At 45.4% G+C, this 13,224-nt stretch overlaps 5 protein-coding genes across 5 annotated transcripts; 2 read left to right on the forward strand and 3 right to left on the reverse strand.

The window, feature by feature from the left end:
- Nucleotides 1-427: 427 nt before the first annotated feature.
- On the reverse strand, nt 428-903 carry SERLADRAFT_391560 (uncharacterized protein; the record flags this gene model as incomplete). Its single annotated transcript, XM_007319200.1, has 3 exons — nt 428-469; nt 510-529; nt 591-903. A coding segment is annotated over one exon (189 nt), but the record flags the coding sequence as incomplete, so codon positions are not given.
- Nucleotides 904-1,653: 750 nt separating this feature from the next.
- On the reverse strand, nt 1,654-1,830 carry SERLADRAFT_391561 (uncharacterized protein; the record flags this gene model as incomplete). The annotated part of the gene is made up of 1 exon (XM_007319201.1): nt 1,654-1,830. A coding segment is annotated over one exon (177 nt), but the record flags the coding sequence as incomplete, so codon positions are not given.
- Nucleotides 1,831-3,461: 1,631 nt separating this feature from the next.
- SERLADRAFT_469506 (uncharacterized protein) lies at nt 3,462-5,032 on the reverse strand (the record flags this gene model as incomplete). Its single annotated transcript, XM_007319202.1, has 4 exons — nt 3,462-3,866; nt 3,914-4,239; nt 4,287-4,932; nt 4,980-5,032. Coding segments are annotated over 2 exons (597 nt in total), but the record flags the coding sequence as incomplete, so codon positions are not given.
- Nucleotides 5,033-6,298: 1,266 nt separating this feature from the next.
- On the forward strand, nt 6,299-8,484 carry SERLADRAFT_361873 (uncharacterized protein; the record flags this gene model as incomplete). The annotated part of the gene is made up of 10 exons (XM_007319203.1): nt 6,299-6,311; nt 6,369-6,548; nt 6,628-6,699; nt 6,762-6,849; nt 6,913-7,035; nt 7,091-7,206; nt 7,260-7,326; nt 7,378-7,515; nt 7,566-7,986; nt 8,065-8,484. 7 exons carry the CDS (start codon nt 6,765-6,767, stop codon nt 8,369-8,371), a joined length of 1,257 nt encoding a protein of 418 aa, XP_007319265.1.
- Nucleotides 8,485-8,703: 219 nt separating this feature from the next.
- On the forward strand, nt 8,704-12,692 carry SERLADRAFT_438811 (uncharacterized protein; the record flags this gene model as incomplete). Its single annotated transcript, XM_007319204.1, has 2 exons — nt 8,704-9,313; nt 9,370-12,692. 2 exons carry the CDS (start codon nt 8,704-8,706, stop codon nt 12,690-12,692), a joined length of 3,933 nt encoding a protein of 1,310 aa, XP_007319266.1.
- Between the last annotated feature and the right edge of the window lie 532 nt (nt 12,693-13,224).

Consider the following 13,224-nt stretch of genomic DNA (forward strand, 5'->3'; position numbering starts at 1 on the left):
ATTCCTCCTTGTCGCCACGTCATCCCTCACCCCCCTCCCTCGTCGCCATCAATTTATTAAAGATAAGTACCCCTTTCTTTCTTATCTTATAATAATGCTTCGTGGTGCTTCAAACAAGGTCTCAGGCCTCTCGAAGTCGACAATTAAACATGGAATAAGGCGATCTATTCGACGCTCAGAGATTCAAACAGCTGGCAAAAGATAAGTAAGTGTCATGTTTTCTCAATACAGTATTCTCAACGAACTAACAAATCCAAAGCATCAATTAATTAGTGCACAGTATCTACAACACGAGATGGTTGCTTTATATACAAAGCCACTCTGTTGAAGAGTGCGCACCAATCAAGGCATGTGGTTTTGTATTAAACATTAGACAAATCTAGTGTAAACGGAGCTGTCTGGAACACCGCAGAGCTGTCTTTGGGAGGTGGGGTGTATGGGTTAATAAAGGCATCAAACATCTGGTCGAGGTTGCTGGCTGGAATTTGTGTTTCAAATGACCCAGTCATGGAGTTAATATCCATCCCTTGTAAGTCATTGAAATCATTATATGCATAGTCTGAAGGTGATGCAAAATTTGTCGACTGCAGTCCAGGCATCCAGGAGTTGAACAATTGATGTGTCTGTGGAAAACCGAAGCCACTATTGGTGGGCTGGGAATCAGCAGCATTTGACAGGACAGTAAGACCATTAGTGACTGGTTGTGCCAGTGCCAGCGACTCTACATTATCCGTGGATGGATGTATATCCGCTGCAGGCGCAACATTTGTTGATTCAGGCTGTGTATCAGATGCAGTGTCCATATGGGGTGACATCTGTGTCTTAGCAGCTGGAGCAGGTGCTCTTGGCTGACTATCAGGCTCGTCTTCACTGGAACTATGAATTGTCTCTGCACTCTTGAATGATTTCCCTTTTGCTGCCCCACTACTTCCTTCCTTACTCCCCCTTCGACCTTTTCTCCTTTTAGACCCTTTATCTGAACGAGTTTGACGTGCCGTGTCAGGTACTTCACCAGATTCAATCTGTCTGTCATGTTCTGCACTCATATGCTTGAGCTCATCGCCAGTTATGTGTCGCCAATGAATAGCACCTGTCTGCTACTTTTGAAGGAGCGCCTCGAGGTCTGGGAGAGCACTAGATACTTGGCTCAAGTTTCTGAAAGGAATACTCTCAGGCCACCCTTCAATTTTAACCCGATAACGCTGAACTATATTGCGCCAGTACTGAGTCCACTGCATTTTCGCTTTGTGATCTCCAGTAATGGTTTCTATATGAAAGTGAGTTCTTACTTATAATGAGGAAGGCTCAGAACTGACGAAGGGACATATTGATTTCTGCTCGGATTGTTGCTCTCACTTCGGAAATTTGCTGTTGGTGATTCTTAGCAGCACCTATGTAGCCAGTTAAGGATGTTTCGAAACCGTAAAGGGTGGGGTAAGTCTCACCTGTCATTCCCTGTATGGTGAAGCCCTCTATCTTGCTGAGTAAATGCTGATTATCTATCCCCATGCAGGTGCTCATAAAGTTCTCGATTCCTTCTGTCGAAAAGCTAATACCCCATAAGGGTAGATCCGTCGAACCACGGACCACGTAAAGGATGCTCTCAATGCCTGTTTGGCACTTTAAGCTTTCTAACTATTCTTAGTTAATTATTTATCGCCATTTACGTGTGGGATGATGCCTTACCTCTTGCTCAATCATCTTTAGAGTGTGTGTAACATCGTTGATTTGGGACTTGGCTGTAATACGAAAACCATTCTTCTTGTTATCAGCATGAGCTAAATAGTCTTCCAACAGCTTTTGCTTCTCATCCTTCGATAAGGAATGGTACTCGGTATTATGGTCATGAAGGATATTTTGCAGTGCTTTCGGACCCACACCCCCTGGTGATATGGCATTAGCATTGTCATTTCAAAGTAAGTGTCAAAATATTTACTGCTCTCCTCGCTAACTTCCTGGCTCTTTTTCCAGCAGAACGCATTCCAAGTGCTTGCTTTTCTTTTTGAACGTAACACTGAATGGTGCATGTAAAGATCGTTTTGGACACGGTGGATGCTTTTGCTGTTTGCTGCAGCAATTGTAGCCGTGGTCCCCTCAATTTGTTGCCAAGCTTCTTCAAGGTCTTCTCTGAATTTTTGTGAACGCTCACGGCGAACAGAAGTAAGGTTGGCTCAAGCTTCCTTGCTCAGCTTAACCTTGACTCGAGGTGCACTGCCAGCAAAGCCTTGAAACTTCGAGTTCTGTTTTGCCATGAGGATATTGAAGACCATAGCTGTACTCAAGGAGCGGGTAAAAACCGAAAATCTATGATGTTTTCTGCTTCTCATTTATATGTTTCGTTTGTAATAACATCCCCATAATGCAAGGACAAGAACAACTGCTTACATCACAGAACACATGTATTAAAAAGATATGAATAACATGCAGTTTTTGTACATCTACAAGTACAGCCAAGACAAGTAAATAATACGCAGCAACAACAAAGTCCCAATGATCTTGAGCATGGCTGTGATGAGGGAATATGACTAAAAACGAACCAATATCAATTGATGTATGAGAAATGTGAGGCAATTTTTATCACGAACCTTCGTTTCATCACATGCAGTGCCCTGCATGTCCTTCAGGAGAGCCGTAGCAAGATTTGAGGCTTGTTCGAATGTAAGGTTCCACTTTGGAGACCTCAAAACTGCCTCCAGATGACTGCTCCGCACAGTAGAAGTGAGTTCATGAAGCTTTAACAAAAGCTTTGTCATTCAAACCAAAATGATCCAAGACAGTGTCGGTGTTTGGCCCAATACTGATAAGAGGGGGGCCAAACAGCGTGGAGGAGGCATCACCCCTTCAATTTCGCATCACTGCTTGAACTGTAAAAGATGTGGGACCATGAACTCTTGGCAAAAGGCTTGAATAAGCACTGCAACATCCCCGCCGAGCCTATCAGGTGTTTCAATAAGCTCACGGGGAGTCACATACATGTCAACTGCAATATTTTCGGGTAACAGCTTGGGCATGATGTCCGAACCAGGGCACCAAATCAGGAGCGACAGTCCTCCATCAAGACAGTCTTGCATGGTGATCTATGGGAGGTTTTTGTCAGAAGTCAAATTTAAGTAATCTAAAGGGAGCGCTTCATTGCCATTATCACTGAACATTTTGTAGATAAATTATCATGTAATCAATATATCAGTCATTTACTACGTCCTGCAGAAATTCTAGGGCATCTCGCGCCATTCTTTGCTGCTCTCTCCTTTCCACTATGCTACCATCACCATATTCTGTAGTAATTATCCGGTTTATATCATGATTGCATTCCTGCCCTTGGCCCACTATCACAGCAGAATTGGATGGTTGGGGATCGTCAGATTCAACACGGATGCCTCTACCATGCTGACCAGAGAAGCCATCTAAATTTTGTATTTGATCCAGACAATGTACATGTAACATGTTCACCGCAAATCTCTGCCGCCAACGACACTTCATCTTGGTAGCCAGTAGCACATTAGTCTGTGAAATATGAGCAATAGCACCTGTAACCTGTATCTCCTCATCATGAATTGCTGTTCGTAGGCGGTGGCACTCGACATTCAATCTTAGTATTTCTTCCCGAGTGCGACAGAGCTTAAAATACTTCACTGCAGCAGCTCTATTAGCTGGCTTCATCCAGGAGCTATCAGATATATCAGCTCGCGAGTAGCGGAGAAGATCAAACTCGGCGAGGAAAGTGTAGTCGGCTATTTCCTTCCAAGTCAACTTTGAACGAGGAGGTTGCAGGAGAACAGCCTGATTGTTATACCGTTTGATGGCATTTCGAATAGCCTCGGAATGTCGTTGTAAGCCCTTGCTGATCTGTTGGCGCAGTTCATAACCTTCTACAGATTAGTATGTCTTGACGAAAAGAGTAGATTACACCTACCTGTTCCTGACATGGATAACTTCGATAATTCCGACAGTCGCATCACGACTGTACGTTCAAGAGCATCCAAAGCTGTTCTATACTTGGCCAAAGCAACTTCTCCTTTCTGGCGGGTATAATCCAGACCTCCGATCTCCCACCGTTTCTCGATATTCAACGACATCTCCAGGTCAGTAGTGAGTTTCTCTGCCATTTGTATCGCTGCATAAGCTGTGTCTACGTGTTTGCGAGCCCGGAATACTTCGTCTTGAAATTGGCTTAGATCTCCAATGGGAATGCCACAGGCAATAGTATTTACCGCCTTTTGAGTGTCCTCCCATTCTCGGCTGCTATTGCTATCAGGGCAAGCACTGGTACATGACTATGCACTTACTATCTTTGTGAATAATCATCTAAAGCTTCAACATATCAAATTTCTAGTTTGTCTCTGACCGGCAGCTGTTTGAATGAGTCCAAATATGCCTTCTCATTGTTGTAGAAGTTCTTGAAGTCAATATCACTGAGATTCAACTCTTTTTTTAACATTGTGAGTTCTTGAGTTAGTGTTTGTACCGCTAGCAAAGCATGTCGGTAATGATTCCATAGAAAATCACCTGTAATTCCAACAATCAATACAAAAACACAAACTAAACAATAGAAATCTACTTAGTGCTGCATATTTATCAGCATCCCAAAAAGCAAAGTGCTCTTCAATAGCTTGGTGACGATGGAACCGACTCGAGTGTCTGGTACTTCTAGCTAGATTGTTGGAGGAGGAAAAGATATGCTCGCAGCCCTCACCCTCGGTAAGGCCAACGTGCTTAATATATGCTGGGTGCCAATCTAATTGGCATTTCCTGTTATGCGCATGGCCATGGAATGCCCCTACCATCATGCGAAGGTTTAGTTCTTTTGCACGTTGTCCGAGGCAGCTGTGTGATCAAGTGGATGAAAATGCACAGCCTATGTCATATGCACATCCACCATTTCTCCCGTAAACTGAGAGCAATCTGTCCACAATTGCTAATGGATATTTGGCTCTGTGAATCATATCAATAAATGAGCCAGCTAAATAATGAAGCCGTACAGTTCTCCGCTTTGAATCATATCACATGCAAGTAGTATAAAGTGATGGCGACAGGATGCAATGAATATCCCTGATTCTTCAAAGATGCTGAACATTTTTTTGCGTTGTTCCGGACCTGCATTTCGCCAACAATCAACACAAGTGAATGATTCTTCTTCGTGAAGCGCTACATCAACCCAGTCATCAGCATATTCATCAGATTTTGACTTAGACTTCACCTGATCTTTGTATCTATCAACTGCTTCTTTGTCAACCCAATAATCAGTCCTGGGTTTGCGAGAATCGCTTCTTGAAAGAAGTCCATATGTGGACGATTTCCATCGCTTTAGACTGTTGTTACCATCAATAGAAACAAGCCATTCAATTCCTAACGACGGTTCGTCCTTTAGCTTATAAAAACAAGCGGGGCAGGAGTTTTTAAGTCGCCAATGCGGGGAATCCTGTTGTAGCTCCACTTTCATCAAGGCATCCACACGATAAACAATTTCTAGATATACATCGTAGGCAGCACTAAACTGTGCATCAAGATATGGTCTGTAAGGAATCTAGAAAAGAAGGTGCATTCAATAAAAATGAGTAGTAAGGTCAGAAACACACTTACATCATGAAGATGACACAATGCTTTACATTGCGCTTGAACACTGAGTCTCGGGCAAGTTCTATGAATTTGTCGATAGGCCGCAAGTGTTCGAAGAGATATCGCAACTGTGGGGTATAAAGATGAACACCCAAGATAGCCATGGTAAATTAAAGTTTCGTTAGGAAATTGATGGGAAGGCTGAGGAAATAATGATGCTCTTTGCCGCACTGCTGGGTTGATGAGCTACATACAACGCAAAACGTAAGATATAATCGACTCACCAAACATATCAACTAATTCCACATCTTTCAGCGATAGACATTCGCTATTCTGGAGACCATCAGATGAGGCCGTTGTATGGTTGGGCATACCATCGCCCTCATCTCTCCAACGATAATCCAGATAAGATGCGACTAACTTATCAATCTGACAGTCCCAGTTTTCAGTCTGGACTTGAACACGATCACGTCGAGTTCGTGGATCAACATAATGGCTGGGGAGGCATATCAGATGAAGCAAAAGATCAACAACGTCAACACCTATTATCCTGTTAAGTCGGCCATCTCTTTTGCCAGGTCTTCGTAAACTTCATATTCCCCACCTGCAGCCCAAGTCCCGTGGCCACTTTGGGGCGAGATTTAACGCTGGTGCTGGGAATAGCCACAAGAGAGCCTTACTATAGTGTACGAGACACGTGATCGTACACTATAGTAAGGCTCTTTTGTTGGGTAACCTAGGTGGGGATCTTCTTAGTAAGGTCATGATGATGATTTCGCTGGTCAGAAACTCATTTTTGATTATTTGAACAGTGCACGATGTCCCTTTTAGTTCGAGACAATTATATTCACCGTGGTTGTAAGTCTGGCCGGTACTCAGACTCGGAATCCCGCTCCTCCACTAGCAATGGTTACCTACAACTTTACATTGGCGGTGCTTGTAACGCTCCTCTGCGATGGCACACTGAAATCTGGCCCTTAGAGGTACGCTATGTAGGTCTAAACCAGTGCTCATGCTCAATTGTAGGCTGAAAGTGTTGCTAATGGAAAGATCCGTCTGATTTTTCGATAGATCTTGATTGTAGCTGCTCTTTGGTTGTGCTTACCTTCCCCGACGTGAGAGTATAAAGAAGAAATTATTGTAGTAAGAGTTCTCCGCAGCCCATCTTCGCTTCAGTGATCACTTCATAGCTTCCCGTCTCGTAGAACATGGTGTCCACTAATCAGTTTTTTTCCGGTTTTGCATTCACCGGGTTCGTTCTAGCCAGTGTCCTTTTGCCGCTCCATGTAAAAGGTGATTTATCATCCTCTTGGATGTTTCTCCGTTGAGGTAAATGGCGCTGATGCCTTGATTAAGCAAAAAATATCGGTACATGCGCTCTCATTATATGGATAGGCTTGCTTTGCTTGAATGGATTCGTAAACTCGATTGTTTGGGATCATAGTGTCACCGATTGGGCACCTGTGTGGTGTGATATATGTATGTGCACCTTGGCTTAAGTACTTGAGTGTTTTTTCTAAAATTTTTTTGACAGCATCTCATTTGATGATAGGTGGGGGAATTGGTGTGCAGTCAGCGTGCTTATGCATTACTCGTCACTTGTATCTTGTCACAAGAAACATAACCACTAACCGACTCAGTCAAGTCACAGTACGTTTTACGGTACTGTCCCCCCTAATCAAACTTTTATCGTTGATGGACAGCATTGGAGAGCCACTGCGTGTGACTATTTTTTTGTTATAGGAGTTCCAGTGCTGTACATAGTCTTATGTAGGTCTCTCACAATGTGTTGTCTGCAAGCTTATGCTAATTTGATCTCAGCCTATATTTTTCAAGTTAGGCGCTTTATGATTTACGAGGAGATAGGCTGCTATTTTGCATTATACAACACGCAGCCCATGTACCCGCTGCTTTTGATATGGCCGTTCATAGTGTCTCTTATCCTTATTGTCTACTTAGGTAAGTATTCAGTAATCCTCTCGTACCCGCTGAAAATAATACAAGCCCAGGCGTTACTATTCGCACCTTAACACAGCGGGGAGCAGGATTCAAAAAGCTCATTCAACATGATGAACAATTTTTCCGACTATTGGCACTGGCCGTTGTGATAGTCACCTGCACATTTCCGTACAGTCTATGGGCAATTGTAGCGAATGCAACTGAAAATCCAGTTTCTCCTTGGCCTGGGTGGGATATTGTGCATGCCAATATCTCTCATGTTGTTAAAGTTCCAGCTGCTGAGTGGCAAGCGCAAATACCTGCGTATGTCACTAGTATACAATTCACGCGATGGACTTATGTGGTGTACGCCATCATCGTGTTTTCTTTCTTTGGTTTCACGACAGAAGCAAGGCAGAGTTACCGTGCTATGGCGGGCTTCCTTACTCGCTGCTTCGGTACCTTGGCGATCTTCAAAGGTCGAAAAATGAGGTGTGTATCACGTTTCTCGTTTTCCCGCCAACTCCGCTGATCATGGCATATTTTCTCTCTCAAACATGCCATGTTTAGGCAGAAACGTTCCCCTGCCCATCGCATGCCCGTAAACGCTTCCCAAATATCAGACCATCAACTATGTCCACATACAGCGTCAGCTGTCGACAGTCTGCAACGTGACTCGTGCTTAATCGAACTGTCCGACCCGTCAATGGGGTCTGTTTTAGACCTAGTACGTGATACCGAGGCCACACGCTACCCTGGCAGCGACGGCGATGCACAGCATGCGTACTTCGCGACGTCGGTGCTTGAACATCCTGCACCCGTATTGGACATTGTATCTGTCTTACGTTGCCATTCACCTGATTCAAACCTGGTTTAATACATCTTCGCATGTTCCTTAACATTGCGTAGATTATAGATTTACTGGAGTTGCCATTCCAGTTTTATGTCCTTTTAGAGTTACTGTTTAAATGTGCCATGAACAGTATTCGTGAACCCAGAACCAGCACTATGTATTGATATCCATTGTCGTATCAGTAGTCGGTAAGGGCCAGGCTAACCGTCACTCGACACAGCCCAGTGATTATGTCATCGTATCATCCTTTTCGAGCCAGTCTCTAGAAATTTCTGTATGCACGCCCTTACTTGACCTTTATCCTCAAATGACCTGTTGCTTTCCCGCTCTCCTACTTGCTTCTGTATGATATTCAAATGTCAGCGTATGACCGTCCTTTGGTAGGCTCTGTGTTTGAGCGGAAGACGCTCCTAACGCCCTCGGCTACAACTGCAAAATTCGAAGGCTCGAGGGCAACCGGTTTTCCAGAGGTACAACATCGTTCCAAAAGCGCATTTTCTCGTGCAAGAGAGAACGCTAAAAATGGCAAGGAAGGACATGGTGCAAGGACTCAGGATGTCCCTCCTGTAATACCCTCGCGTATAGCCAAGGGCGAAGCTAGTCAGTCACAAATCCAGACGGTGGAGACCGGAGAGGAGGCTATGCGGCGTCAGATCAGCGAAGAGAATGAGCGCAGGATGGCAAGTATGACAGAAGAGGAGATAGATCAGGAGAGAAAGGACATTGTAGAAAGATTTGGCAATGGCGTTGGTGATTTGCTGAAGAAAGTTAAAGAGGCTAGGGAACGAAGGCCACAGAGTATGGAGGGTGATCGCGAGGAGCTCCCCGAAAAATCTACCGAAGTTGTATCAAGAAATTTGGATATGAAAAGCGCTACCGATTCACTCAAGAACGCTGATTTAATTCCATCTATCATCAAACCTAATATCCAAAGGGCGAAAAGTCTTGAAGCTGTCGGTACTAAGGGTACATAATTTATATAATGCTCGAATTGGACGCCGTTTTTGACGATTAATTTACAGAGCCACATTCTATACTCTTAAAAAGCAGCACTCGTCCGTCTAGCAGGACTGGTCGGTCAATTCGTTTTGCAGAAGTGACCCCTGAAGATGTACACGTCTATGAGTCAGCTCCTGCCTCTCCAAAGCGTAAACCTCTTGCTCTCCCTCCACCCCCAGGTACATCAAATGGAGACATTATCTCCCTTAGTACTTGGAAAGGAGCATCACGTATGAAATCGACTCAGCCACCGTCCGACTCGACGGAGAGAACAGTGAGTTCTGAAGCACGGAATCCCGATATGGAGGTCGATCCCGAGGAAGGTACTCCAGAATACATCCGGCGGCGCTTTTTCCCCAACGTTCCCGCCCACGATCCTAGCGTAGCGTGGATGGAAGCCCTCTCTTCTAATCCAACAAACAACTCGTCAACAGGCATCCGTTTCGATTTGACCGGTACTCCGATCCCGGAATCCATGTCGATGGCACTGCCCACTCATCTAGGATTACACCATCATGCAGATGGCGACCGCGCAGGATATACACTTGATGATATATTTCTACTTTCGCGATCCAGTATCCCTGCTCAGCGAGCAACTATGCTCGGAGTGCTGAGTAAAATTATACAGAGATTGCGACCCAATAAGGGGAGTAAGGTTATCAGAATCCCCGAATTACAAGGACAGGAGGATGATCTTCGAAGGCGAGTCCTGGCAGCAGGACTAGAAGCTATGGTTGAGCGGGGAAGTGTAGGTGCTAGAGCTGTGGAAGCTATCTGGCAATGTGTGGTTAACTGGGACGCAGATGTTGCAGGCATCGAAGGAGCTGAATTACAATCTTCAAAAACCGATGCCCCATCCCTCTTGCAGCAAGATTTCTTTCTCTCTCAAATAGCTGAAGCTTTTGCTCAAATGTCTCTACCCCCAGAGTCCCTTGTGCAACTCCTTGGGATCGTCCATCGTTTAGCGCAGCAATCTAATATAATGGCAGAAACGATTATGGCCTCAAAGAATCTCGTATCTAATATCCTTCAAACATTCTTGTTGACACCTATTCCACCCACCAAAACCTCTCCTCTCCCGAACCCTTCTGCACTTCAATTACTCACCACCCTGGCAATGGCCTCGCGCTCCAATGCGTCCGCGCTGACGGAGCCCGCGGATGCTCTTCTGCGTTTTGTCACCATTCTACCCACATCATCTCCTTTCTCAACTCCACTCGCTGTTTCGCTCCTGACATCAACCCTAAGGTTCTACACTGTACTTGGTTCATACGGGATGTATGCCCACATCGCCACAACAGCTGCAGAGCAGTTTGCTGCAGTAGGTTCATATGTACTCTCAGAGGCTTGTCAGTCCGAAAGTTTAATGGAGGCGTGGCTGGGACTATTAGAAACTTGGTTAGTTTGCGCGACGGATCCACATCGGACCACACCGCCTCATGAGATTTTGTGGAGTCAAGTTGTGGGCTGGGCATGGGCGGATGATGTATTAACCCTCAGAGCCAAGCTAACAAGGAGGGAGTCCCACTGGAAGGTATGGGCTGGTTTGTGGAGAGTTGAAGCCGCGTGGCTGGAGGGTGCGCGGGTCAATGGAGTCAGAGGCGGCGAAACGGAAAGAGCAGGTATCCTTGAAGCCATTGGAAATGGATTCGAGGTAGGCTCAGAAAAAGATATAGTAGCTGGAGCTCTTATCGCATTGCGCACTGAACTCGACCGACTCCACTCTCCCTCGCTGTGGACAGATTTAGCCTCGGACGTTATCTCCCACCTCCGTAACTCTGATTCACAAGCTACCGTTATCTTCTCCGTCCTCCGTTTATGGCTTGCTTGCATGCCGTTGAATAGAGACACCCCTTTAGAAGCTCCACCGTTCCTACTTCCTTTCTCTGACCTCTCAGCATTTTGCGCTCTTCTTGTCAATCACCCGATATGGCCCCATCTCAACACTGATAACACCATACCTTACCAAAGTTACCTTAGACCACTAACGAATGTACTCTACTACTTCTTACGCCTTTCACGACACATCCCTGGTACCTCACCTGATTTGTGGGTGGCTCAAGCATTTTCGATTACCTGTCGATTGTTACCAGGAGACGAAGAAAATGGGCTTCAAGTAACGAAAAGTATCCTGGCAATGATGACCCCAGACTTCTTCAATGCTGGGGGGATGGAAGTACCTCCGATCATATGGGAAAAGGGAGGAATGTCGATCATCACTCCATTCTTGGTTCATGCTATTCGATCCAGTAACGAAGTTTATGTAGGGCCGATATGTCCTTCCCCACAGTCTATCATGGGATCTACGACGCAAAGACTCCTGCACCCAACACTCGACTCCAAACACACACTCCCGCTATCCTATAACTGGATATTCTCGCCGATCGATCACCTCCTACGCTCGGGTACATCTCCTGTATTTTCCTCCCTGTCATCCTCCTGGGATGCTTCTGAAACTGATGTCGTTCGTGCCACGCTTCTCCTCACAAAAGTCCTGTGTAACATCTTACTGCGTCATCATCTGCTGGAGTTCGTCCCGACTCGTGCGGAGATTATATTTTCGTGCATGAAGATATTTATGCTCGAACATGGACAAACGCAAGAGGGTGAATTGGAGGAAGTCTTCCGAGATAGTATAGTGGAACGATTCATGAACGACCTACTCGTTCCTATCGTTCCTGCTTCTTCAGATGCAAGGCCTACTAGACAACCAGGAGAGCGTGACGACTTGGAAAAAGTGGCCGCGTCCTTCCTCGGCTCATCAACTCCCTTCTACCAGTTTTATACTGATTTTGTTGCCCTTTATGACGCCATTTCATTTTCCCACCCACTCTTTGCACGACTTCTTTTCCCTCCAACTTCAATGCTGTACCCGTTGGATTATCGTAGACACCTATGGATGGACTTTGGTCATCTATTGAAGACGATACGGACACCTACAGCACAGATGATCACGTGTAACGTCGATGAGTATCTTTGGCCCGTCGAAAGTAATGGACAGATGCTCTCTGCGTATCTGAAGGCACTGGTGAAGTACCCTCTAGACGGATTTCCCCGGTTTATTGCCGTGCACCACGTTGCGTGCACTATTTGGCCCGATCTGCGTGGTACAGGCGAAAACGAGAAGACAGAGGCCAGCATAAATATGCTCAAGGCTGTTATCGAACAGGGTAGCGGTTCACTCGTGAAGGATATATTCCGGTATCGGCAAAGCAGAGGAGAATGCGTCCTTTTGCCTCCTTATTGTCTAGAACAAGATGGCCAGTGGAAAGCCGATAGGCTTTCATATGTTGGTAGGGCATTGAGCGTAGATGTGCAAGAACGCATGAAGGGTGTATTTGTTTGAAGGGATTTGCGGATCTTGCTTTCTGAACGTGAATGTATCCGTAATGTTTATTTTATGGCTGTTAGTGTATCAATACCGATTTTCTTTGAAGACACTTGGGTCAGCTCGAGGTTACGATTACTAGTATGTGGATGTGCAGCAGGGTAATATATTCGAACATGCATTAGTAGCCTACGACATGAACGACCTTGTAGTAAATCTTCAGCGTTCCGCACGCTGTTCAAGCCACCCCAAGTTCCGCTGCGTTCGAATTCAAAATCCGAGCCATGTTGTTCATCCACAACCACAAGCCTCATATAAGGTGACTCATCAGCCTGAGTTCCCAGTCAATGCAGATTACCCATCTGCGCCAAGGAATCAAGTAATCATAAATTCGTAGGTCACCGCAAGCGTTGGCAGGATCCTTTGATGTTGCAATCATGATGTAAGCTTGTCAGCAAGTTGTTCTCTGGGTCGGATTTGCACTGGCACACCACTTCCGGCTCAATTCCACGCACTGAAATGTGCGCAATATCTCAATCATATACGCAAA

The sequence above is a fragment of the Serpula lacrymans genome (assembly GCF_000218685.1).
Source record: "Serpula lacrymans var. lacrymans S7.9 unplaced genomic scaffold SERLAscaffold_8, whole genome shotgun sequence".
In the NCBI taxonomy this organism is placed as follows: domain Eukaryota; kingdom Fungi; phylum Basidiomycota; class Agaricomycetes; order Boletales; family Serpulaceae; genus Serpula; species Serpula lacrymans.